Below are 27,535 nucleotides of genomic sequence, written 5' to 3' on the forward strand. Positions count from 1 at the left end.
CTCACAGCCTTTCAGCCAGTACAGCATGTGCAAACGTCAATCGGTATCGACCTTACACATGAAATTTTGTCCAGCTTGCATTTATACATTTGTTAACCTAAGTGGTCCACAAAATGGTTCTTCAGGAAATCACTCTCGTGAAGCCACTTACTATGATCACCGTGTATCACTTCAAGAAACACAAAGCAGCATTGAGCATAATATTGGTTCAGATATAGATATAGCGGTTCGACACAACACCTCACACACTGGTCCTGAACACATTGCTTCAAATGCAATCATTACATCGAACAAAAAACAGAAAAGGCAAGAACAATATATAGCACGGCGGGATAGATTAACACCTGAAGAGAAGGAGAAAATCAATGCATGCCGCAGAGCAGCTAGGAAGAAGAAAACAGACGAGGAGAGGAATGCCCGTCAAAGAGAAGCCAGGCAACGGATGACACCAGAGGAGAAGCAACAAAGCAACACCCTTAGAAGGGCGGACTACCAAAATATGATGGTCGAGGACAAGCAAGAGAGGAACAGCTGCAGAAGGGCATCCTACCAAAATATGTCGGTCGAGAAGAAGCAAGAGACAAACGCCGCCGAAGAGCACGTGCGCAGAACATACCACCCAAGGAGAAACAGAAGATGCTAGCTCAACGCAACGCAATACTCGCGGCTAGGCGCAACATCCCTTGCGCTGAATCCATCGCAATGCCGCGCCCAGATGCAGCTACCTTAGCTACGCCCAACCTGATGTCGACCACTCATGCCAGAGGCCCCGCCGCTTCAGCTCCTTCCCCCCAGTTAGCGAGTAAGGCTGGTTACAACTTCGAATCCGACGGTAATCCTCCCATCTTTACTCTACTTGTTATGTCCATGTGCGTTGGACCAGTATTTACCGGCTCCTCAACCATGCAGGCGAGTACCTTAGTCGTACCCTGGACGATAATGAGGCCCCCGGTGAACTCATAAATGCCTCACGGCAAACCAATGATCAGCGAATACACGACAACCAAAATCAAGCCCATGAGCAGAGCCAGGAGACCAGAGCACAACGTAGGGCTCGCGAGCGAGCTCACAAACGAGGTATGGCGGTAAAGAACATTCAAGGGAGTGCCGCAAAACAAAGAGCGCACAAGAAAAGCATAGCAGAAGGTGAGAGGTCAGCGTTGCTAGATCGTCGTAATGCAAGATTTGCAGCTAAGCGGAGGTCTCCACACCCAAGTACCTTACATGTGAACAGAGCAGCAACAAGCTCAGAAACACCGCCCACAGGAGCTGCTTCACCGGCTTCGTCCCCTTCAACGAGCACGCCGTCTTACACCATCGGGACCGATGGTAACCCTCTCATCTTTTACTCCCCTCCCAGTGACCACTCAGACTAAACCATTACTTACCGGCTCAACAATGTTGCAGCTCAAATGGACGCCTTCCTTAATGGCATTATGGACGATAATGGACTTTCTGGTGACCTCATGGATGATGAGTACTACCTATTTGCCAGTCAAGGTACTCCCAAGCGCCTTTCGCTGCTCATCCCTCTATACTATTGATTTATGTTGTGTATCCTATCGTGACATGTTATGTCTTGACAATGCTTGCAGGATCCGACGCTGATAGCACTGACATCGATGAGCCTGTAGACTCCTCCAACACGGGATCTATCGAGCTTGATCCTTTCGACTATGTGTACTCGTACATCCCAGACAGCACGCACATCCTGAAGCACGCGGCAAACTGCGACCATTGCAAGGCCAAGAAGTTCCAGTACGAGACTGACGGCTTCTGCTGTCAGAACGGGGAGATTAAGCTGGCTGAACCGGAGCCTATCCCGGAGCTGATGAGGTTATGGTCTAGCGCAGATGGAGACCTCGGCATTTCTGGGAGAGCATTCGGTTCTTCAACGGGCACTTCTCCTTCACTACCCTTGGCGTCAACCTAGACAACAACTACACAAACATGAAGTCAGGGGTGTACACGTTCCGGGCACATGGCACTATATACCACAAGGTGCACTCGTTCGGTCCAACATCTCGTCCTGAACATCTGCAATTGTACTTCTACGATGACGACCCCAACTTAAGCCATCGCAAGGAGGCCACCAAGCAATTGGACCAGCACGTTGTCAGCAAGTTAGTGGACATGCTCAGGGAAACCCCCTACTCCGAACAGTTTAAGAGTTTGGGTGCCCACAAGGAAAACCTCGAGGAGTACCGGATAGACCTCAACATTGACCAGAAGCTAGACCAATGGAGATATAACAGACCGGTGTCATCTGAGGTGGCTGCGATTTGGGTCGAGGGAAGCGATCTAGCAAACAGGTTCAACCACAACATTACACTCTATGGGGACAACAACGAGAAGCATAGTATACATGCCACAGAAGGCTGCTATGACCCGCTGTCGTATCCCCTCTTTTTCCCAAGAGGGGAGCTTGGTTGGCATCCAAATATCCCTAAGCACAATGTCCCTTGGGAACTTGCACAACAACCAAGAGGAGACCGCGATAATGATTCAGGTTCGCCTGTTTGGTATGCTTATATGCAAGAAATAACATTGTCTATCCTTCCCATATGGTACTTAACCTTCTTATTTCACGTCTTTCCACAGAGGGGAACAGCCGGTTGTGTGTCTCTGTTAGGGACTACTACTGTTACCGGCTATAGACGCGCCCTGCGATATTGAACCCCATACTTCACGGAGCACGCCTGTTCCAGCAATGGGGTGTCGACATGTTCATCAAGATTGAGGGTTGTAGGCTCAAGTGGATCAGGGACCACCAGCCGCAGATACGTGCCGATCTATACCAAGGCCTTGTGGATAGCATCGCAGTTGGGGAGATGCGAGCGAGCGCCGTTGGCAAGAGGATCGTGCTCCCAGGGACACATCAGGGGTGCAACCGAGACATGAAGCGGAGGCATATGGACGCCATGGCATTGGTGCAGACGTATGGAAAGCCTGACATCTTTTTGACTATGACATGCAACCCTAGCTGGGAGGAGATACTGAATGAGCTGCTTCCTGGCCAGACTCCCCAGGACCGACCAGATCTTGTCGCACGCGTGTTCAGGGCCAAGCTGGAGACCATGAAAGAGATGTTGTTCAAGAAGCACATCCTTGGTGTTGTGGTAGCGCATGTGTATGTCGTCGAGTTCCAGAAGAGGGGCCTCCCCCATGTGCACTTCCTGTTGATCATGAATTCAAATTATAAACTTGTGGTGCCAGAGCAGTATGACCGCCTCATATCTGCAGAGCTCCCGGACAAGCATAAGTATCCAAAGCTCTATGCCATGGTCGTGAAGCATATGATGCACGGTCCATGCGGTAATCTAAATCCCAAAAATGTGTGCATGCAAGACTTGAAGTGCAAGAGCAAGTACCCACGGCCGTTCAACCAGAACACCTTACAGGGGAAGGATTCATACCCGGTTTATCGACGAGGGGACGATGGTCGTAGTGCTAAGGTCCGCCGTCAACTGCTAGATAACAGATGGGTGGTGCCTTACAACCCTTATTTGTTGCAGATGTTCAACTGCCACATTAATGTTGAGGTGTGCTCGAGCATCAAGGCCGTCAAATACCTTTACAAATACGTATACAAGGGCCATGATCGAGCTTCAATCAGCATCGACCAGCCTGACAGCAATGGGGTTGTAGACGAGATTAAAAGGTACATTGATGCGAGATGGGTTACTCCACCGGAGGCGATGTGGAGGATATTCGGCTTCAACCTTTCTGAGAGTTTCCCATCGGTCCTACAGTTTCCGCTTCATCTCCCTAATATGCATAGTGTCACGTTCAAAGCGCAAGAGGACCTGACCGATGTCGTCGCCTGTGATAATGCATCTAAGACAATGCTGACTGAGTATTTCCTCGCTAATCAGAAGCATGAGTGGGCTCGGGATATCCTGTACAAGGACTTCCCGGGAAGTTTCACATGGCAGAGACAAAAGTACTGGAGGCGGAGAGAAAAGCAGCACCAAGTAGGTCAAATCGTGTCAGCCCATCCAGCCGAGGGGGAGCGGTACTTTTTGCGAGTGCTGCTCAACCACGTACCAGGCAAGACATCATTCGAGGACCTGCGGACCGTGCACGGTGTGCTCTGTGATAGCTTTCGTCAGGCTGCCGAGAGATTGGGCCTCATTGAGGCTGCTGACAACACGCTTGACGAGTGTCTTACAGAGTCAACAGAGTTCGCGATGCCAGCCTCACTCAGGAGGCTCTTTGCAACAATCTTGGTATTCTGCGAGCCAGGTGACATGCGCGGTCTATGGCATAGGCACCTAGAGGCGATGTCTGATGACTACCGCCGATCACACACGTGCTCAAAGGCAGTGGAGGAGATGGTGTTGCTTGACATCAGGGGCATGCTACAGTCCATGGGCAAAGGCATCGCATTGTTCCCTCTTCCGGGCATCGATGAGACCTATGACACTACTGGAGATGAGGCTAGAGAAGTCAACGAGGAGTCCACAATCGAGGTTGATGCGAACGACGCTGCTTTAGCATCCTCGCTGAACCCTGAGCAGAGACTTGCATACGACGAGATACTGTCAACAGTCGATGCCGGTGATGGGGGTGTATTCTTTGTCGATGGACCGGGAGGTACCGGGAAGACCTTCCTATACAAGGCACTGCTTGCAAAGGTTCGAGGCGAGGGCAAGATCGCGGTGGCTACAGCGACATCTGGAGTCGCAGCTTCCATCATGCCTGGAGGAAGGACAGCCCACTCAAGGTTCAAGATCCCACTCACCATTGAAGATGGGGCGTCGTGCAACTTCACCAAGCAAAGTGGGACAGCCAAGCTCATGCGCATGGCTTCACTCATCCTATGGGATGAGGCCACGATGACGAAGCGGCAAGCGGTTGAGGCACTGGACAATAGCATGAGGGACATCATGGGATGACGGGACCGACCTTTAGGGGGGAAAATTGTCATGTTTGGTGGGGACTTCAGGCAGGTGCTTCCGGTCGTCAGGAAGGGGTCACGGGGTCAGATAACCGATTCAACTCTGCGGAGTTCATACCTTTGGAAGGGCATGCGCCAGCTAAGGCTCGTCACCAACATGAGGGCACATAACAACTCGTGGTTCACAGATTACTTGCTAAGGGTAGGCAATGGCACCAAGGAAACCGACGAGGAAGGCAACATAAGGCTCCCTGAAGATATTTGCATGCCGCCAACAGGAGATGGCGTTGACCTAGAGAAGCTAATCGACCATGTATTTCCAGCTCTAGACGACAACATGGCTGATCCAAATTACATGACATCTCGAGCAATCCTCTCCACCAAGAACGACAACGTTGATAAGATAAACACGTGCATGATAGAGCGCTTCCAGGGCGAAGAGAAGATCTACCACAATTTTGATAGTGCAGAGGATGATCCACACGGCTACTATGCCCTCGAGTTCCTCAACAACCTGACTCCCAATGGCCTGCCTCCTCATGCGCTCAAACTAAAGATAAATTGCCCAGTTATACTGTTGAGAAATATTGATCCAGCTAATGGGTTGTGTAACGGCACAAGGCTTGTGGTCCAGGGTTTCCAGAGGAACGCCATCTATTGGGGAACGTTGCAAAAAACAAAAATTTTCCTATGGTTTCACCAAGATCCATCTATGAGTTCATCTAGCAACGAGTGATCGGATTGCATCTACATACCTTTGCAGATCACGCGCGGAAGCGTTCAAAGAATGAGGATGAGGAAGTCGTACTCGACGTGATCCAAATCACCGGAGATCCTAGCACCGAACGGACGGCACCTCCGCGTTCAACACACGTACGGTCAGCATAACGTCTCCTCCTTCTTGATCCAGCAAGGGGGAAGGAGAGGTTGAGGAAGATGGCTCCAGCAGCAGCACGACGGCGTGGTGGTGATGGAGCTGCAGTACTCCGGCAGGGCTTCGCCAAGCTCTATGGAGGAGGAGGATGTGTTGGAGAGGGAGAGGGAGGCACCAAAGGCAAAGGTAAGAAGTCCTCCTTCCCCCCCACTATATATAGGAGGGCCTAGGGGGGGGCGCCGGCCCTAGGAGATGCAATCTCCTAGGGGGGCGGCGGCCAAGGGGTGGGGGGCTTGCCCCCCAAGCAAGGGGGCGCCCCCCCTTTAGGGTTTCCCCCACCCTAGGCGCATGGGCCCTAGGGGAAGTGGCGCCCCAGCCCACTTTGGGCTGGATCCCTTCCCACTTCAGCCCATGGGGCCCTCCGGGATAGGTGGACCCACCCGGTGGACCCCCGGGACCCTTCCGGTGGTCCCGGTACAATACCGGTGACCCCGAAACTTGTCCCGATGGCCGAAATAGCACTTCCTATACATAATTCTTTACCTCCGGACCATTCCGGAACTCCTCGTGACGTCCGGGATCTCATCCGGGACTCCGAACAACATTCGGGTTACTGCATATACATATCCCTACAACCCTAGCGTCACCGAACCTTAAATGTGTAGACCCTACGGGTTCGGGAGACATGTAGACATGACCGAGATCGCTCTCCGGTCAATAACCAACAGCGGGATCTGGATACCCATGTTGGCTCCCACATGCTCCTCGATGATCTCATCGGATGAACCACGATGTCGAGGATTCAAGCAACCCCGTATACAATTCCCTTCGTCAATCGGTATGTTACTTGCCCGAGATTCGATCGTCGGTATCCTAATACCTCGTTCAATCTCGTTACCGGCAAGTCACTTTACTCGTACCGTAATGCATGATCCCGTGACCAGACACTTGGTCACTTTGAGCTCATTATGATGATGCATTACCGAGTGGGCCCAGTGATACCTCTCTGTCATACGGAATGACAAATCCCAGTCTTGATCCGTGTCAACCCAACAGACACTTTCGGAGATACCCGTAGTATACCTTTATAGTCACCCAGTTATGTTGTGACGTTTGGTACACCCAAAGCACTCCTACGGTATCCGGGAGTTACACGATCTCATGGTCTAAGGAAAAGATACTTGACATTGGAAAACTCTAGCAAACGAACTATACGATCTTGTGCTATGTTTAGGATTGGGTCTTGTCTATCACATCATTCTCCTAATGATGTGATCTCGTTATCAATGACATCCAATGTCCATAGTCAGGAAACCATGACTATCTGTTGATCAACGAGCTAGTCAACTAGAGGCTTACTAGGGACATGTTGGTGTCTATTATTCACACATGTATTACGATTTCCGGATAACACAATTATAGCATGAATAAAGACAATTATCATGAACAAGGAAATATAATAATAATGCTTTTATTATTGCCTCTAGGGCATATTTTCAACAGTCTCCCACTTGCACTAGAGTCAATAATCTAGTTACATTGTGATGAATCGAACACCCATGGAATTCTGGTGTTGATCATGTTTTGCTCTAGGGAGAGGTTTAGTCAACGGATCTGCTACATTCAGGTCCGTATGTACTTTACAAATATCTATGTCTCCATTTTGAACATTTTCACGAATGGAGTTGAAGCGACGCTTGATGTGCCTGGTCTTCTTGTGAAACCTGGGCTCCTTGGCAAGTGCAATAGCTCCAGTGTTGTCACAGAAGAGTTTGATTGGCCCCGACGCATTGGGTATGACTCCTAGGTCGGTGATGAACTCCTTCACCCAAATTGCTTCATGCGCTGCCTCCGAGGCTGCCATGTACTCCGCTTCACATGTAGATCCCGCCACGACGCTCTGCTTGCAACTGCACCAGCTTACTGCCCCACCATTCAAAATATACACGTATCCGGTTTGTGACTTGGAGTCATCCAGATCTGTGTCGAAGCTAGCGTCGACATAACCTTTTACGACGAGCTCTTCGTCACCTCCATAAACGAGAAACATTTCCTTAGTCCTTTTCAGGTACTTCAGGATATTCTTGACCGCTGTCCAGTGTTCCTTGCCGGGATTACTTTGGTACCTACCTACCAAACTTACGGCAAGGTTTACATCAGGTCTGGTACACAGCATGGCATACATAATAGAACCTATGGCTGAGGCATAGGGGATGACACTCATCTCTTCCATATCTTCTGCCGTGGTCGGACATTGAGCTGAGCTCAATTTCACACCTTGCAACACAGGCAAGAACCCCTTCTTAGACTGGTCCATATTGAACTTCTTCAATATCTTATCAAGGTATGTGCTTTGTGAAAGACCTATGAGGCGTCTTGATCTATCTCTATAGATCTTGATGCCTAATATATAAGAAGCTTCTCCAAGGTCCTTCATTGAAAAACTCTTATTCAAGTAGGCCTTAATGCTGTCCAAAAGTTCTATATCATTTCCCATCAAAAGTATGTCATCTACATATAATATGAGAAATGTTACAGAGCTCCCACTCACTTTCTTGTAAACGCAGGCTTCTCCATAAGTCTGCGTAAACCCAAACGCTTTGATCATCTCATCAAAGCGAATGTTCCAACTCCGAGATGCTTGCACCAGCCCATAAATCGAGCGTTGGAGCTTGCATACCTTGTCAGCATACTTAGGATCGACAAAACCCTCCGGCTGCATCATATACAATTCTTCCTTAAGGAAACCATTAAGGAATGCCGTTTTGACGTCCATTTGCCATATTTCACAATCATAGAATGCGGCAATTGCTAACATGATTCGGACGGACTTCATCTTCGCTACTGGTGAGAAAGTCTCATCGTAGTCAACCCCTTGAACTTGTCGATAACCCTTAGCGACAAGCCGAGCTTTATAGATGGTCACATTACCATCCGCGTATGTCTTCTTCTTAAAGATCCATTTATTTTCTATGGCTCGCCGCTCTACGGGCAAGTCAGTCAAAGTCCATACTTCGTTTTCATACATGGATCCTATCTCGGATTTCATGGCTTCCAGCCATTTGTCGGAATCCGGGCCCGCCATCGCTTCTTCATAGTTCGAAGGTTCACCGTTGTCTAACAACATGATTTCCAAGACAGGGTTGCCGTACCAATCTGGTGCGGAACGTGTCCTTGTGGACCTTCGAATTTCAGTAGGAGCTTGATCAGAAGTATCTTGATCATCATCATTAACTTCCTCTCTAGTCGGTGCAGGCACCTCAGGAACATTTTCTTGAGTTGCGCCATTTTCCGGTTCAAGAGGTAATACTTCATCAAGTTCTACTTTCCTCCCACTTACTTCTTTCAAGAGAAACTCCTTCTCTAGAAAGGATCCATTCTTGGCAACAAAGATCTTGCCTTCGGATCTGAGGTAGAAGGTATACCCAATAGTTTCTTTAGGGTATCCTATGAAGACGCATTTTTCCGACTTGGGTTCGAGCTTTTCAGGTTGAAGTTTCTTGACATAAGCATCACATCCCCAAACTTTTAGAAACGACAGCTTAGGTTTCTTCCCAAACCATAATTCATACGGTGTCGTCTCAACGGATTTTGACGGAGCCCTATTTAAAGTGAATGCGGCAGTCTCTAAAGCATAGCCCCAAAAAGATAGCGGTAAATCGGTAAGAGACATCATAGATCGCACCATATCTAATAGAGTGCGATTACGACGTTCGGACACACCATTACACTGAGGTGTTCCAGGCGGCGTGAGTTGTGAAACTATTCCACATTTTCTTAAGTGTGTGCCAAACTCGTGACTCAAGTATTCTCCTCCACGATCTGATCGCAGGAACTTGATTTTCCTGTCAAGTTGATTCTCAACCTCACTCTGAAATTCCTTGAACTTTTCAAAGGTCTCAGACTTGTGTTTCATTAAGTAGACATACCCATATCTACTCAAGTCATCAGTGAGGGTGAGAACATAACGATAGCCACCGCGAGCCTCAACACTCATTGGACCGCACACATCAGTATGTATGATTTCCAATAAGTTGGTTGCTCGCTCCATTGTTCCGGAGAACGGAGTCTTGGTCATTTTACCCATGAGGCATGGTTCGCACGTGTCAAATGATTCATAATCAAGAGACTCTAAAAGTCCATCAGCATGGAGCTTCTTCATGCGTTTGACACCTATGTGACCAAGGCGGCAGTGCCACAAGTATGTGGGACTATCATTATCAATCTTCCATCTTTTGGTACTCACACTATGAACATGTGTAGCATTACGCTCGAGATTCATTAAGAATAAACCATTCACCATCGGAGCATGACCATAAAACATATCTCTCATATAAATAGAACAACCATTATTCTCGGATTTAAATGAGTAGCCATCTCGAATTAAACGAGATCCTGATACAAGGTTCATGCTCAAAGCTGGCACTAAATAACAATTATTAAGGTTTAAAACTAATCCCGAAGGTAAATGTAGAGGTAGCGTGCCGACGGCGATCACATTGACCTTGGAACCATTCCCGACGCGCATCGTCACCTCGTCCTTCGCCAGTCTCCGCTTATTCCGCAGCTCCTGTTTTGAGTTACAAATGTGAGCAACCGCACCGGTATCAAATACCCAGGAGCTACTACGAGTACTGGTAAGATACACATCAATTACATGTATATCACATATACCTTTCGCGATGCCGGCCTTCTTGTCCGCTAAGTATTTGGGGTAGTTCCGCTTCCAGTGACCACTTCCCTTGCAATAAAAGCACTCAGTCTCGGGCTTGGGTCCATTCTTTGGCTTCTTCCCGGCAGCTTGCTTGCCGGGCGCGGCAACTCCCTTGCCGTCCTTCTTGAAAGTTTTCTTTCCCTTGCCCTTCTTGAACTTAGTGGTTTTATTCACCATCAACACTTGATGTTCCTTTTTGACTTCTACCTCTGCTGATTTCAGCATTGCAAATACTTCAGGAATGGTCTTTTCCATCCCCTGCATATTGAAGTTCATCAGAAAGCTCTTATAGCTCGGTGGAAGTGACTGAAGGATTCTGTCAATGACCGCGTCATCCGGAAGATTAACTCCCAGCTGAGTCAAGCGGTTATGCAACCCAGACATAGTGAGTATGTGCTCACCTACAGAACTGTTTTCCTCCATCTTACAGCTGAAGAACTTGTCGGAGACTTGATATCTCTCGACCCAGGCATGAGCTTGGAAAACCATTTTCAGCTCTTCGAACATCTCATATGCTCCGTGTCTCTCAAAACGCTTTTGGAGCCCCGGCTCTAAGCTGTAAAGCATGCCGCACTGAACGAGGGAGTAGTCATCGGTACGTGCCTGCCAAGCGTTCATAACGTCTTGTTCTGCAGGGAGAACAGGTGCGTCACCTAGCGGTGCTTGTAGGACATAATCTTTCTTGGCAGCTATGAGGATGATCCTCAGGTTCCGGACCCAGTCCGTGTAGTTGCTGCCATCGTCTTTCAACTTGGTTTTCTCTAGGAACGCGTTGAAGTTGAGGACTACGTTGGCCATTTGATCTACAAGACATATTGTAAAAAATTTAGACTAAGTTCATGATAATTAAGTTCATCTAATCAAATTATTCAATGAACTCCCACTTAGATAGACATCCCTCCAGTAATCTAAGTATAACATGATCCGAGTTAACTAGGCCGTGTCCGATCATCACGTGAGACGGACTAGTCAACATCGGTGAACATCTTCATGTTGATCGTATCTTCTATACGACTCATGCTCGACCTTTCGGTCTTCTGTGTTCCGAGGCCATGTATGCACATGCTAGGCTCGTCAAGTCAACCTAAGTGTTTGCATGTGTAAATCTGTCTTACACCCGTTGTATGTGAACGTTGGAATCTAACACCCGATCATCACGTGGTGCTTCGAAACAACGAACTGTCGCAACGGTGCACAGTTAGGGGGAACACTTTCTTGAAATTATCATGAGGGATCATCTTATTTACTACCGTCGTTCTAAGTAAACAAGATGCAGAAACATGATAAACATCACATGCAATCAAATAATAATAGTGACATGATATGGCCAATATCACATAGCTCCTTTGATCTCCATCTTGGGGCTCCATGATCATCTTGTCACCGGCATGACACCATGATCTCCATCATCATGATCTCCATCATCGTCTCTCCATGAAGTTGCTCACCAATTATTACTTCTACTACTATGGCTAACACGTTTAGCAATAAAGTAAAGTAATTTACATGGCGTTTCTCAATGACACGCAGGTCATACAAAAATATAAAGACAACTCCTATGGCTCCTGCCGGTTGTCATACTCATCGACATGCAAGTCGTGATTCCTATTACAATAGCATGAACATCTCATACATCACATATATATCATTCATCATTCATCACAACTTTGGCCATATCACATCACAGAACACTTGCTGCAAAAACAAGTTAGACGTCCTCTAATTGTTGTTGCAAGTTTTACGTGGCTGCAATAGGGTTCTAGCAAGAACGTTTTCTTACCTACGTTAAAGCCACAACATGATTTTTCAACTTCTATTTACCCTTCATAAGGACCCTTTTCATCGAATCCGCTCCAAGTAAAGTGGGAGAGACAGACACCCGCCAGCCACCTTATGCAACTTGTGCATGTTAATCGGTGGAACCGGTCTCACGTAAGCGTACGTGTAAGGTTGGTCCGGGCCGCTTCATCCCACAATACCGTTGAAGCAAGATAAGACTAGTAGCGGCAAGAAAGTTGACAACATCTACGCCCACAACAAATTGTGTTCTACTCGTGCAAAAGAACTACGCATAGACCTAGCTCATGATGCCACTATTGGGGAACGTTGCAAAAAACAAAAAATTTCCTACGGTTTCACCAAGATCCATCTATGAGTTCATCTAGCAACGAGTGATCGGATTGCATCTACATACCTTTGTAGATCACGCGCGGAAGCGTTCAAAGAACGGGGATGAGGAAGTCGTACTCGACGTGATCCAAATCACCGGAGATCCTAGCGTCGAACGGACGGCACCTCCGCGTTCAACACACGTACGGTCAGCGTAACGTCTCCTCCTTCTTGATCCAGCAAGGGGGAAGGAGAGGTTGAGGAAGATGGCTCCAGAAGCAGCACGACGGCGTGGTGGTGATGGAGCTGCAGTACTCCGGCAGGGCTTCGCCAAGCTCTATGGAGGAGGAGGATGTGTTGGAGAGGGAGAGGGAGGCACCAAAGGCAAAGGTAAGAAGTCCTCCTTCCCCCCACTATATATAGGAGGGCCTAGGGGGGGGCGCCGGCCCTAGGAGATGCAATCTCCTAGGGGGGCGGCGGCCAAGGGGTGGGGGGCTTGCCCCCCAAGCAAGGGGGCGCCCCCCCCTTTAGGGTTTCCCCCACCCTAGGCGCATGGGCCCTAGGGGAAGTGGCGCCCCAGCCCACTTTGGGCTGGATCCCTTCCCACTTCAGCCCATGGGGCCCTCCGGGATAGGTGGCCCCACCCGGTGGACCCCCGGGACCCTTCCGGTGGTCCCGGTACAATACCGGTGACCCCGAAACTTGTCCCGATGGCCGAAATAGCACTTCCTATACATAATTCTTTACCTCCGGACCATTCCGGAACTCCTCGTGACGTCCGGGATCTCATCCGGGACTCCGAACAACATTCGGGTTACTGCATATACATATCCCTACAACCCTAGCGTCACCGAACCTTAAATGTGTAGACCCTACGGGTTCGGGAGACATGTAGACATGACCGAGATCGCTCTCCGGTCAATAACCAACAGCGGGATCTGGATACCCATGTTGGCTCCCACATGCTCCTCGATGATCTCATCGGATGAACCACGATGTCGAGGATTCAAGCAACCCCGTATACAATTCCCTTCGTCAATCGGTATGTTACTTGCCCGAGATTCGATCGTCGGTATCCTAATACCTCGTTCAATCTCGTTACCGGCAAGTCACTTTACTCGTACCGTAATGCATGATCCCGTGACCAGACACTTGGTCACTTTGAGCTCATTATGATGATGCATTACCGAGTGGGCCCAGTGATACCTCTCCGTCATACGGAATGACAAATCCCAGTCTTGATCCGTGTCAACCCAACAGACACTTTCGGAGATACCCGTAGTATACCTTTATAGTCACCCAGTTACGTTGTGACGTTTGGTACACCCAAAGCACTCCTACGGTATCCGGGAGTTACACGATCTCATGGTCTAAGGAAAAGATACTTGACATTGGAAAACTCTAGCAAACGAACTATACGATCTTGTGCTATGTTTAGGATTGGGTCTTGTCCATCACATCATTCTCCTAATGATGTGATCTCGTTATCAATGACATCCAATGTCCATAGTCAGGAAACCATGACTATCTGTTGATCAACGAGCTAGTCAACTAGAGGCTTACTAGGGACATGTTGGTGTCTATTATTCACACATGTATTACGATTTCCGGATAACACAATTATAGCATGAATAAAGACAATTATCATGAACAAGGAAATATAATAATAATGCTTTTATTATTGCCTCTAGGGCATATTTCCAACACCATCGACGCAGAAATCGTGCTCGGACAACATGCTGGTAGGAGGGTGTTCCTTCCTCGAATACCTCTCTGCCCATCCGATGATCATATATTCCCTTTCAAGTTCAAGAGGAAGCAGTTCCCTATTAGGCTCAGTTTTGCCATGACAATCAACAAGGCGCAAGGGCAAACCATCCCCATTGTCGGGGTGTACCTACCGGACCCGATTTTCTCTCACGGTCAGCTCTACGTCGCATTGTCTAGAGCCACCGCGAAGAGGAACATTAAGATTGTTGCCATCAAGGACAATGACAATGGTAAGGGCAAGGGCAAGGACGAAAGCAAGAATTTGAAGAAGCGAAAAAGATCTGAGCCTTTATTAACGACCATGAAGAACATAGTCTACAAGGAAGTCCTTAGCACATGAAGTCGCCAGATCACATTATAGCAAGTCAAGGTAAAGTATGTTCAATTCTGCATTACAACCACATAACTATTGTACATATTAATGCACACTGACATGAGTTTGTTGCTGCGCAGTACTCGAGGGAGCATATCAGTCTTCAGAAACCATGAGTATTCCTTTCGCGACATTTGCCCGCCCAATACATGGTCAAAGATGCACCTGTTTAAGTTGGAAATAACATGAGACAGCATGAAGTTTCCAACATATACAGGACGAAGATGCTTGGACAGTGACTTGGTAAAGAAGAACAAAAATACTAAGGTTTCGTATTTCTTCCTAAGGCATATGCTTTTTAATATGGTAAAAACATGAGGCATGTAATATCATATACCAATAAAAATAGTGACTTCAACTTCAGTTGCATAGAATCTCTTGTTAGAAATACATGGATAAGGAACTATGTATCTGATAATTTATGAACAACCCAAATTTGGGCCGAGTTTGCCATCAGTGAGCTCCTGATATCTCTACTATCTCTACTATTAAAGGATGAGTCTTTCAAGACAATAGATACTTCTATATGAACAAAAAGAATATAATCTATTCATCTACTTTTTCAGTAGCTCTGTGATAGATTTAGCACGCAGGTGTCCTTAAATTCTAACACTTTCTTAAACATCAATTCCAGGCCTGAAAATTCATTACAGAATGTGTTCAAAGTGCCATGTACAGGATTAGAAACATCAACCCTTAAGCTATTCGGATAGAGCGTTGCCGTGACTGGTGAATGAGTCATATTAGACCCTGAATACAAGCACCGCTCGGAATGGAAGCTTTGGCCAATACCACTATAGCGTGTTGTACTGAGCTCATTTGCCAAATGAAGCGACTGAAACCATCTTATGATTGGAAGGTAATGTTCTGCCGGTGTCAGATATAGAACAATTTTTTTGAGTTGACTCGAGGGTAGCCGCACTTGCACAAATGTCCTTTTGCTGATCATCGGTTTTTCCTGATTAAATTGTGATCACCGAGGAAATCATCTGCTACGTCAACCAGACCATTGCCATCTGAAAGCTTACCGAGGAACGCTGTCGTTCCATCAGTTGTCTCAGCTTCCCTTTCCATGTTATCTCCCTGGCCATGCTGCTGCCTTTGCCTGATTTAGGCGTACGTGATTTGCTTGATCCGATCGATGCTCACGCCATGCCTTTTTAAATAGGAACGCTAAAATGGTTTAAAGAAAAACTATTAGAAGACACTTCCCTGTTCTACTAAAACCAAGATTTACTAATTCTGTCCCTAGAAAAAAACTATACCTTTGTTACGCTAACAAATTTCAGGTGGTTAGCCCTTTAAACGAGTTTATGGGAAACAGAATTGGCAAAAACTCCATATCCAATACAAACAACCCTTATCCTAACAAATTTCAGGTTGTTAGCCATATATATATACTATTAAAGGGGAATCTGCCGTCGTCGTTGAATCTGCCTTGTCATTTTATATGTTCTCAATCAAAAGAAAATTTCCAAGTGGTTACCGACCGTTAAGTGTCAGAATTGTGTCACTGGAGATTGTTAACTATCAATGTTTAACAGTGAGGAGGGTGGACATTGGGGAGTTGACCCTGATGGCGTACAGGGTCCTAAATAGATGCTTTATCATTTTTGAGAAACAAGGTGCTTTATTCATGTAATGGCTTCTGACAGATTGTTCTGCCATTGGTAGTGTCCGCAGCTCCAAGTCATGCAGTTTTATTGTATAATCCTGAACCTGAAGTCATGGAACATGTATCTTTACTGCTGTTTCTTGATTTGATCATGAGAATTGGTAATTGTACAACCTCTGCTGTATTTGTTTGACTTGCCTTGGTTGGTTAACCAGTGAGCTATGGAAATACCCGGTTGTTAAATCTTAAAATTATCATATGATGAATCCATTACATGGTGTTCTATCTGCCCGGAGATATCTGCCAATGAGTGCTTGTTGTTCAAGAGGTGATCTTTACTGATAATTTTTTTTACATTGTTTGTCATCTGGGAATTCTTCATTTAGTAATATGAAATGGCTAATGAATTTGCTAGGGAATCATATGTCCTGTTTCTCGAGCTTAAATGAATAGTTGTGTTTGTTTAATCTGAAAATGTTCAGGTTTTGTTAAATAAATAAATATAATGCAGTAGATTGATCAAACTCGTGCAAACATATATATGAAACAAAGGCATTTGATAAAAGGTGCATCAATTATTTGAAGCCTTCACTTGACAATTGATTTTCTTTCAAAGTCTGTTTTCTCTAGTTTCACCTTCACTTGATATTCATGTGTACCTTTGGTGAAGACAATTTGGATGACCAGACCTCCACAAGCTAGAATAACCTAAAATGTTTTAGAAAAACGTATGAGCCGCCAACTTATATCCCAGTATGCACAATCTTTATGTAGGTATTTGTACCAACATGGTCATAGGCCACATCTTACACTCATGTTCGTGAATTACAGTAATGTTTTCACATCGTATCTATATATAAATTTGTTGTTCCGTGGCAATGCACGGGTATATAAGAGAGACTCAATCTACCTCGAGATTTTTGCTTACCTCCAAGATCGAACTTCACCGGCGTTGACAATCCAACAAAGCTGCCAGAACGCGGAGGGAGAGAGGGGAGCCGACCGTGACAAGGTAAGATACGTGGTGCACCACTGAATCCACTCCTTCTCGATCTCCGCCCATCCGGGCGAGCAAGGCTTGCTGCAGGGTCTCCTCGCGCTGCACGGCGCACGCCAGTCGTCGAGCGTTGCCACCAGAAGATTCCAATCGGCATGTCACCGTCGCAGCAGGGGACGCGAGGCAGGGGGCGCCGGGTGGGGGACGCAGGGCAGGGGGCGCCGCGCGGTCGATGCCGCCGCCCAGACTGCGGGCGCGTCCACGAGAGCGCTGCCCCCGGATCTCGTCGGAAAGCAGTGAGTGATGGGGGCGACTGTGGGAGGCTAGCGACGGCGCAGCCAGGCGGTAGGAATGGTTCAGAGGCGGGGGGATGGGAAGTTGGGCCGGGATGGGTGCCTCGCACCGTCGCACGGTGTGCGGATGCGCCATGACACGCCGGTGGCTGCACAGGGGAGTTGGGTGGGTGGCTAAGGGAAAATGGGTGAGCGGTGAGGAGAAAGTGAGACTCATCAAGTCACAGCTGTACAGTTGTTTTTTGTGGCAAGGCTCTATATTTTATAAGTATATATTAATGGTGTATATATATTATAGCATATACTGTACCACCCGAGGTATTTAGACAGTTTGACAGGGCTATCAAATTTTTTAGATGTCTGTCTTTTTAATCTTTTATTTTGCATGTTGCATATGAATCATTATACTATTCCTGGGGAAAATATGGCAGTACTATATTTAATTCATATATTTGTATATATATTTCACTTTGCAGAATGTGTCACTGATAGATATGAATATTGTTAACCATGAAAAAGAACCTATCACCTGCAAAAGAAAAATAAAAAAAACCTATCAACAAGAACGATGAGCAGATAGAAATAGCAAATTCGCGTCATAACAAACCAAGAAGAGCAAATACAAAAATTACAGCACAAGGACTTACTTTCACTTTTATAAATGTAGACAAAGTTTCAATATTATTAAATGAAACATTTATAATATATATTTTTGCTGATATTCGCCAGAAAATAATAGGTGGGTTATTGGTATGAAGTTTCTTCAGCAATTTATTGAATGGAGGTGGGCTTTCCTAGCAAGCAAGTTGTCTACAAAGAATCCTAACACAGAATGTATACAAAGAAAGCTCGGCGCATGTAGTACAGATAGTAGACATTGGTTATGTCTATTACGCATGATTGTGTATTTCAATTTGTAAGTGTAGTTATCACGTACTTGGTTTGTATCTACTATGTACATAAGTGTTTCATCACGTTTGTTTGTGTCTATGGTGTTTTAAGGGATGTGCTAATTTCACGGATGATTTAGTTATTATCTACATTTAAAAACAAGTTTGTCCATGTTCATAGATTTTGAATTACCTTTGACATTGTTCGTTTGTCGAAATATATTCTATAAAAACCATTCATTTAAAGTATCCAAGTTCATGTTATCGCTTTGTGGAGTCACTACTGGAATTATGTACTTTGCCATCTGCCAGCTCTTTGCCGTCAGCTAGCGGACGACAAAGAAGCTCTTTGCCATCAGTTACCAAAAAGTAGACGGCAAAGAACTGGCTGATGGCAAAGACCCAATTTGCCATCAGCCAGTTCTTTGCCGTCCGCTAGCGGACGGCAAAGAATCTTTGCCGTCGGCTAGCGGACGGCAAACAGGGAGGGGGCCCCACTGACAAGCTGCTTAAAAAAACCTAACAGCCCCTCCCCTCTTTGCCGTCCGCTAGCAAACGGCAAAGAGAAAATAAGCGGACGGCAAAGGGGGGCGGACGGCAAAGAGGGAGGGGCCCCACTAACGTTAACGGCCGCGCCCCACCCCGTCCCCTCTCTCTCTTTCTCTTCTTCACACGCGCGCCGCCGCCCCCAGCACTCGCCGCTGCCCCGTCGCCCCACCACCCCGCACGCCGCCCCACCGCCCCCCCGCCCCGTCGCCACTGTCGCCCGGCGCCCCACCGGCCCCCGCCCCGTCGCCCCCGCCGCCCTGTCGTCTGGGCGCCGCCGCGCCCCGCCCCTCCCCCCCCCGCGCGCCCCACCGCCCCGACCGGGCCCGGCCCCGTAGCCACTGCCGCCCGGCGCCGCGGCCCCAGGCCGCCCCGCCCCCCTCCTCCACCCCAGGTGAGCTCTGCCTCCTTTTTTTTCCTTTTTTCAGTTTTTTTAGTTTTAGGTTTATGTTTAGTTTAGATTTAGTTTTAGTTTTAGTTTTAGGTTTAGTTTTAGGTTTATAGTTTTAGTTTAGTTTTAGGTTTAGATTTAGTTTTTTTTCCTTTTTTCTGTTTTTTTAGTTTTAGGTTTAGGTTTAGTTTAGTTTTAGGAAAGAAGAAGAGAAAGCCCCACCCCGCCCCCTCTCTCTTTCTCTTCTTCACACGCGCACCGCCGCCCCCAGCACTCGCCGCCGCCCCGTCGCCCCACCACCCCGCGCGCCGCCCCACCGCCCCCCCGCCCCGTCGCCACTGCCGCCCGGCGCACCACCGGCCCCCCGCCCCGTCGCCCCCGCCGCCCCCGCCGCCCTGCCGTCTGGGCGCCGCCGCGCCCCGGCGCCTCGACCCCCCCGCGCCCCACTGCCCCGGCCGGGCCCGGCCCCGTCGCCACTGCCGCCCGGCGCTGCCGCCCCAGGCCGCCTCGCCCCCCTCCTCCACCCCAGGTGAGCTTTGCCTCCTTTTTTCCCTTTTTCAGTTTTTTTAGTTTTAGGTTTATGTTTAGTTTAGATTTAGTTTTAGTTTTAGGTTTAGTTTTAGGTTTATAGGTTTAGTTTTAGTTTAGTTTTAGGTTTAGATTTAGTTTTTTTTTTCCTTTTTTCTGTTTTTTTAGTTTTAGGTTTAGGTTTAGTTTAGTTTTAGGAAAGAAGAAGAAGAGAAAAAGAGGAGAGGAGGAGAAGAAGAAGAGGAAAAAGGAAAGGAAGAAGAAGAAGAGGAGGAGGAGAAGAAAAAAGAAGAAGAGGAAGAAGAAGAAGAAAAAAGAGGAGAGGAGGAGGAGGAGAAGAAGAAGAAGAAGAAGAAGAAGAAGAAGAAGAAGGAAAAAAGGGAAGAAAAGGAAGAAGAGGAATAAGAAGAAAAGGAAAAAAGAGGAAAAAAACCCGACCCGACACGGTACTCCGACCCCGACCCGGCACCCCGACACGACACCCCAACCCCGAGACCCCGACCCCGACACCCCGACCCCGACCCCGACCCCGACACGCCGACCCCTAGCCTGACCCGACACCCCGACCCCGACACCGACATGGCACCCCGACCCCGACCCGGCACCCCGAGACCCGACACCCCGACCCTGAGAACCCGACCCCGACCCCGACTCCGACACCCCGACCCCGAGCCTGACCCGACAGCCCGACCCCGACACCGACACGGCACCCCGACCCCGACCCGACACCCCGACCCCGACCCTGACACCCCGATCGACCCCGAGCCTGACCCGACACCCCGACCCCGACACCACACCCCGACCCTGAAACAGCACCCCGACCCCGACACGGCACTACCCCGACACCGACACGACATCCCGACCCCCCGACCCCGAAACAGCACCCCGACCCCAACACGGCACCCCGACACCGACACGACATCCCGACCCCCCGACCCCGAAACAGCACCCCGACCCCAACACGGCACCCCGACACCGACACGACACCCCGACCCCCGACACCTCTCAAAAAGGTGTTCTTTGGCCTTGCAGAGGCCGACGGGGTCATATATTTGTGAATTATTAGTTAGGTCATATATTTTTCGATTTTGTTATGAAAAACATCATATCTAATTGTGTTGATCGGGTAGTTTTAAATGTGCAGTTGTTTCATCGCTGCGAGGTTTGGTGTTCGACGACCTCGCCGTGAGTTTGACGAGCTCTGCCCCTTCGTTCGTGGGTGAGCACAAATGACATGTCCTCCTCCCCCATTAATTATTTGATCTACTCCGATGAAACTTGATAGCTAGCTATATATGTGTCTTGAATCATCAGTATGCGTAACCAATATGTGTCTCCCGTTTGAAAGCGTCATAGTTATAAATATGCATGCATTTGCATATTTATAACCTTGATTCTTTCGAATTGTCCAACGCTATCCATGGACAGCCCGAGTATGTGTAGATTGGGTTCGTTTTCCCATATGCTTTACTCCGGATCCGACGCATAAATTTCGTCAGTGCCTCCCCTGTTGTTCTCCGGGTACACATCCTCTCTGTTTATTGCAGAGACGTGTATCAGGAGAACAGCGGGGAGGTGCTGCCGAAATTTTGCGTCGGATCCGGAGCATGGCATGGAAAAATGAACCCAATCTACACATACACGGGTGGGATTAGGACCTATCATTACATATTAGAGTGTAGGTTGCATGGACGTAATAAAATTGACAAAGTAGATCAACTCATGAATATATACATGGTGAATTACATATATAATTGTTGCGTGTCCAGTAGCTCTGAAAGTCAAGATGAGTGACCGTGCGTGGATGTATACCGGTCACACTGGTCAGAACAAATGGAGCGCTGAATGGTTCACAAAAACCAAGGGGTTTGTGCAAGCCGCATTTGCAAATGGCCAGAAGAAAACCTGGTGCCCCTGTTTCCGGTGCGGCAATTGGGAAAAGAAGACAGAGGCTGAAATGGGCAAACACCTGCAGAAGAGTGGTTTTACGCCCGATTATACAGTGTGGACATTTCATGGTGAGTCTGCCCAACGTGACCGAGGTGAGGTGGATCGTCGTCGCACCGACGAGCATGGTACCGGGATGGAAAATATGGTGCAAGACTATGATGATGCTCGGGATCCGGACGAGGAGATGGAGGAATCTGCAAAGGCCTTCAATGAAATGTTGGAGTCTTCAAAACGTCCGCTCCACGAGCACACTGAGCTTTGTCAGTTGGATGCCATCTCACAAGTAATGGCTCTGAAGGCTCAGTTCAACTTGGGCAGAGAATGCTATGACGCAATTATGACAGTATTTGGACGCTTTCTACCCAAAGGCCATGTAATGCCTACAAACCTGTACCAGTCGGACAAAATCCTCCGTGCACTGAAGATGCCCTATGAGAAGATACATGCCTGTGAGAAAGGATGTGCCTTATTTAGGCTTGACTATGCGGACTTGAACTATTGTCCCATTTGCAAGTCTTCCAGGTATATTGTGGTAGACAACGGTATGGGTGAGAAGACACAGACGAAAATCCCCATTAGTGTTCTTCGGTATATGCCAATCGTACCAAGACTTCAACGTCTTTTCATGGTAGAAGAGACAGAGGAGACTAGAAGTCCGGTCAGACCGCTCCGCCGATGCCAATGATTGCTCCTGGGAGCACGGTGAGTTTAATTTGAATGGACATTACTTGCTAGTCTTAACATTTGAGTGTCATAATGCTAACAAGACATTGGAAATGATCTTTGGTGCAGCTTAACTCCAGAAACGCATCGCACGATCCTTCTCCAGCTACCGGCGCGAGCCAGCCCGCTCCTACACCTCCGTGATCACGGTAAGTTTCTCTAGTGTTTTGCTTAACAAATGCATAAAGACCTAAACTTAGCTTTATTTCCTCCAATATGCTTACCATAATGACCTAGAGTTAGCTTCTTTTCCTCTAAAATGACTTAATAAGCTTACTGACCTCATAAACCATCCATTTTACCTAAGTTAGCTCTAAAATGATATGTACTTAGCTTACTTATGTCAAAAATTGCATAATTAACTTAGTTAGCTCATAAACGATTCATTTTACCTAAGTTAGCTCTAAAATGACTCATTTTACCTTAGTTAGCTTATAAGTGATCCAATTTATCCAAGTTAGCTCTAAAATGACCCATTTTACGTAGATTAGCTCCTAAATGATCCATTTTACCTACGTTAGCTTTAAAATGACCCATTTCACCTAGGTTAGCTCCAAAATGACACATTTCACCTAGGTTAGCTCCAAAATGACCCATCTTACCTAGGTTAGCTTATAAATGATCCAGTTTATCCAAGTTAGCTCTAAAATGACCCAATTTACCTAGAGTAGCTCCTAAATGATCCATTTCACCTAAGTTAGCTAAAAACGATCCATTTCACCTAAATTAGCTCTTAAATAATCCATTTCACCTAAGTTAGCTCAAAAACGATCAATTTCACCTTAGTTAGCTAAAAAAAACATGGCATTTCACCTTAGTTAGCTCATAAACGACCCATAACAACTAAGTTAGCTCATAAATGATCCATTTCATCTAAGTTAGCTAAAAAACGATCCATTTCACCTTAGTTAGCTCAAAAACGATCCATTTCACCTTAGTTAGCTCATAAACGATCCATTTCAACTAAGTTAGCTCATAAATGATCCATTTCACCTAAGTTAGCTCATAAATGATCCATTTCACCTAAGTTAGCTCAAAAACGATCCATTTCACCTTAGTTAGCTCAAAAACGATCCATTTCACCTTAGTTAGCTCAAAAACGATCCATTTCACCTTAGTTAGCTCAAAAACGATCCATTTCACCTTAGTTAGCTCAAAAACGATGCCCTTCACCTTAGTTAGCTCATAAACGACCCATTTCAACTAAGTTAGCTCATAAATGATCCATTTCAACTAAGTTAGCTCATAAACAACCCATTTAAACTTAGTTAGCTCATATATGATTCATTTCACCTAAGTTAGCTCATAAATGACATATACTTCTTGTTCTAGTCTTCTTCTTGTTCTATTCACCTATTTCTAACTTTCTTATTTACCATTTTGCAGATTTCACTCACTTCATGGAAGCTAGCTTCCTATGATGGAGTGCTTGCTTTTTCTTTGCTAAAACTTTGCATTGTATCTAGCTTGCTATGATAGAACTTGCTATGTTGATGAAACTTTGCTATGTAATATGTATATGGAACAATGTGTATGGATGGAACTTGATGGAACTTGCTGTGTTGATGAAACTTTGCTATGTAATATGTATATGGAATTATGTGCTGGATATGTGATATGTTTGCAGTTAAATATATCTATATATGTCATATATATTTGCTGTGAAAATTGTTGGATTAAAAAAACCAGAAAAAAGAGACAATATGCAGGCTCTTTGCCGTCTGCCACCGACGGCAAAGGGCTCTTTGCCATCAGCAGCCGACGGCAAAGAGGCCACGTGGCAGGCAACTGTGCTTCCTGGGAGGCTGACCAATTTGGTCAGTTTGCCTACAGTGACTGACAGCAAAGGCTTTGCCGTCGGCGGCGGACGACAAAGAGTAAAAACTTTGCCTACAGTGGCGGACGGCAAAGGCCTGCCGTGTAGTGACGTCGGCTGACATCATTCGGCGGACGGCAAAGGCCTTCCAAAGTTTGCCGTCAGCGGCGGACGGCAAAGGCCTGCCGTTAACCACCTAACGGAGTAACAGCGCATTTATTGCCGTCTGCACTCTTTGCCGTCCGCTGCTGATGGCAAAGGCCCCTTTGCCGTCAACCGCCCGAAGCAGATGGCAAAGTAGCTCTTTGCCGAACCTTACTTTGCCGTCCCCTTTTGCCGTCCGCGGCAGACGGCAAAGACCTTTGCCGTCAGCCATCCATGCCTTTGCCATCTGCCGTGGCAGATGGCAAAGTAGCTGATTCCTGTAGTGAGTAATCTTTTCACATGATACTTCGTATTCTGTGTGTCCGTGGCAACGCACGGGCATTCAACTAGTATTTTCTAAATTACAGTTCATAAATATTATTTTGGTTACACAAACGTTCGAATAATTACATGCACAATTTTATGTTTAATAAGTATATTGTTTAAGAATGTTTTAATAATATCGAAATATTCATAAATATGCAAAAAAAATCACTACCGACTATATTTGAATTATATAAAATTACAAATATATGACACAATGAAAGTTATACACATGTGAATATTAATAAAAATTATATTAATAATTTTGTGTAATTTAAGCATAAGCCAAGAGTGTATACTAATTCTTTTGAAAATTTACTAAACAAATAACTATTTTTATAATTGTTTTTGCATTTACTAAACAATTTAAATTTTTTATTTGCTAAAAGCATTAAATTTAATTCACATGTAGATAACCGAATCTTTTTCAAAATTACATGATTTTTTAATATTTAATTTTATTTGTAAGTATAATATTTGAAATGTGTTTTACTATTGTGATTATAATTTAGAAACTTCTTACAAATTTCTAAAAAAAAACTAACATGCGTAAAATGGGCTGCACTGACTGTTGCCCATTAAAACCCACGAACGTGTTTTTACCTAACAGTAGGGACTGTTATCCCTAGCATCCTCTACAAAACGAATGGCCTATTGGCTTGCACTATGTGCTCGCTAGCGCGTGGTCGCCTGTTCGACTCCCAGCGCCCACCATTTCTTAATGGCACAATTTTCCCATTGTATTGTAGGTAGGACCCATGGGTCATAGAGAGATTTTTCCCATTGTATTGTAGGTGGGACCCATGGGTCATAGAGAGATATGATATCCATGCCATCTTATTCAGCGAGTCCCACGTCATGCTGGCGTGCTAACCAAAGTGCCACGTCATCGTATTTTATGTCTACTAATGGGATTAGCACTGTATTCGCACACTCGTGCCAAGTTTTATGATCAGTTTGGTGTATTTTTCAAGTTCAGATACTAAATAGAACATCGTTGACAAGTTTAAGCACCACATGTGTATTTACCTCATTGAAAAATTGGGGTAGATGGAGGTGATGGTGTTGATGTATATGGTGATGGTGATGATCATCACAATGATGAATAGAGTGTTGGTAATGATGATGACCATCTTATTCAGCGAGTCCCACGTCATGCTGGCGTGCTAACCAAAGTGCCACGTCATCATATTTTATGTCTACTAATGGGATTAGCACTGTATTCGCACACTCGTGCCAAGTTTTATGATCAGTTTGGTGTATTTTTCAAGTTCAGATACTAAAGTGAACATCATTGACAAGTTTAAGCACCACATGTGTATTTACCTCATTGAAAAATTGGGGTAGATGGAGGTGATGGCGTTGATGTATATGGTGATGGTGATGATCATCACAATGATGAATAGAGTGTTGGTAATGATGATGGCTTCGAATTCCCCTACTCAGAGGGATGGAATTCGTTTGCGGAAGGTGAAAAGTGCTCTCCTCGTATGTAATTAGGGTTTTCGGGGTAATATAGAATCAGGGGTCCCGGGAGGTAGCCGAGAGGTGCCCTATGGGCCCCACACACCCTATTGGCATGGCCCAAGGGCTGGCCATGTGGTGGGGCCGCATGGGCCCCACAGGGATCTCCCCAAGTGGGCTCAGCCCCTGGCTCTTTTCCCGCATGAAAACTTCTCTAGTATTTTTTTGTCTAAAAAAACTTCTCTAGTATTTTTTTGGTCTTCAAAATAAATAAATTCTTCATTGTTCCTGTTTTGGTGCTTTTCTATAGCTTTTCCGACATCTCCCCTCCTCCGGTACAATATGCAATATAAGAGGAAAAAAGGTATATGATTGGTGTGATAATGCAGAAATCATCTATAAAAATGAGCAAATTATACTAAAGAAATATGATGCAAAATGGATGTACCAGGCCCCATTGCTTGTCCTTGGATTCGAAGGCCGTCGTGGACATGGAGGATTAGAAGAGAAATAGAGAGAAGGAGCTCGCTGATCGGGTTCGACCTCATCATCAGAGGCCTTCAACGTTGTGCAATTAATGGCGTCCGCAACCTGGTTGATTGCAGACTTTAGCCAACCTTTCCTTCAAATCGGGTTGACCTCGTTCTCCGGCATGCTTGGCTGCAAGAGGCGAAGCTGTAGAGGCGCCATCATCCCAAGTGACATATTCCCTAGTGACGGTGAAGTTGCAGCTGAGCGGAAGTGGATGAAAAGATTGAACCATGAAATGATCCAAGAGTCCAACACATATACTATCCATGCATGACAACACAAAAAAATTACTTAAATGTTAAAAAAAATGATGTTAGCCTTTTGAGCATGAGCATGGCAAAGCAAATGTTTTCATAGGGCAGTTTATATCGAGGGTGACAATTTCAGTTAGCAAGCACAGCAAAACCTGACAAAAAACTGAACATGGCGGATTTTCCACTCTTGCTAAAAGAAATTGCTATCCTCAAGATAACATAATTTGCCATAAAAAATATTCGTTCCGACATAATAAAAAAAATCTGACATTCATTGGTTATCAAAATCCAAAAATTAATGGAAAAACATAACTGACATGCATGACTTG

General features: G+C 46.3%; 2 protein-coding genes and 1 pseudogene across 2 annotated transcripts; all 3 read left to right on the top strand.

The window, feature by feature from the left end:
* Positions 1–974: 974 nt before the first annotated feature.
* LOC147964197 (uncharacterized) lies at positions 975–2,657 on the top strand (annotated as a pseudogene).
* Positions 2,658–2,723: 66 nt separating this feature from the next.
* On the top strand, positions 2,724–4,898 carry LOC147964198 (uncharacterized). The gene has a single exon (XM_087529875.1). The coding sequence runs from the start codon at positions 2,724–2,726 to the stop codon at positions 4,896–4,898; it is 2,175 nt and encodes a 724-aa protein (XP_087386001.1).
* Positions 4,899–5,030: 132 nt separating this feature from the next.
* LOC147964199 (uncharacterized) lies at positions 5,031–14,707 on the top strand. Its single transcript, XM_087529876.1, has 2 exons — positions 5,031–5,508; positions 14,289–14,707. The coding sequence occupies exons 1-2, from the start codon at positions 5,031–5,033 to the stop codon at positions 14,705–14,707; spliced, it is 897 nt and encodes a 298-aa protein (XP_087386002.1).
* The last annotated feature ends 12,828 nt before the right edge of the window (positions 14,708–27,535 follow it).

The sequence above is a fragment of the Triticum urartu genome, chromosome 6A, assembly GCF_056163025.1.
Source record: "Triticum urartu cultivar PI428250 chromosome 6A, HENAU_Tu73, whole genome shotgun sequence".
Lineage (NCBI taxonomy): Eukaryota > Viridiplantae > Streptophyta > Magnoliopsida > Poales > Poaceae > Triticum > Triticum urartu.

Coding starts and splice junctions, on each gene's coding strand:
- LOC147964198 (XM_087529875.1), top strand. CDS start 2,724: ATGTTCATCAAGATTGAGGGTTGTAGGCTCAAGTGGATCAGGGACCAC.
- LOC147964199 (XM_087529876.1), top strand. CDS start 5,031: ATGCGCCAGCTAAGGCTCGTCACCAACATGAGGGCACATAACAACTCG. Junction 5,509..14,288: donor TGATCCAGCTAATGGGTTGT/GTAACGGCACAA, acceptor TATTGCCTCTAG/GGCATATTTCCAACACCATC.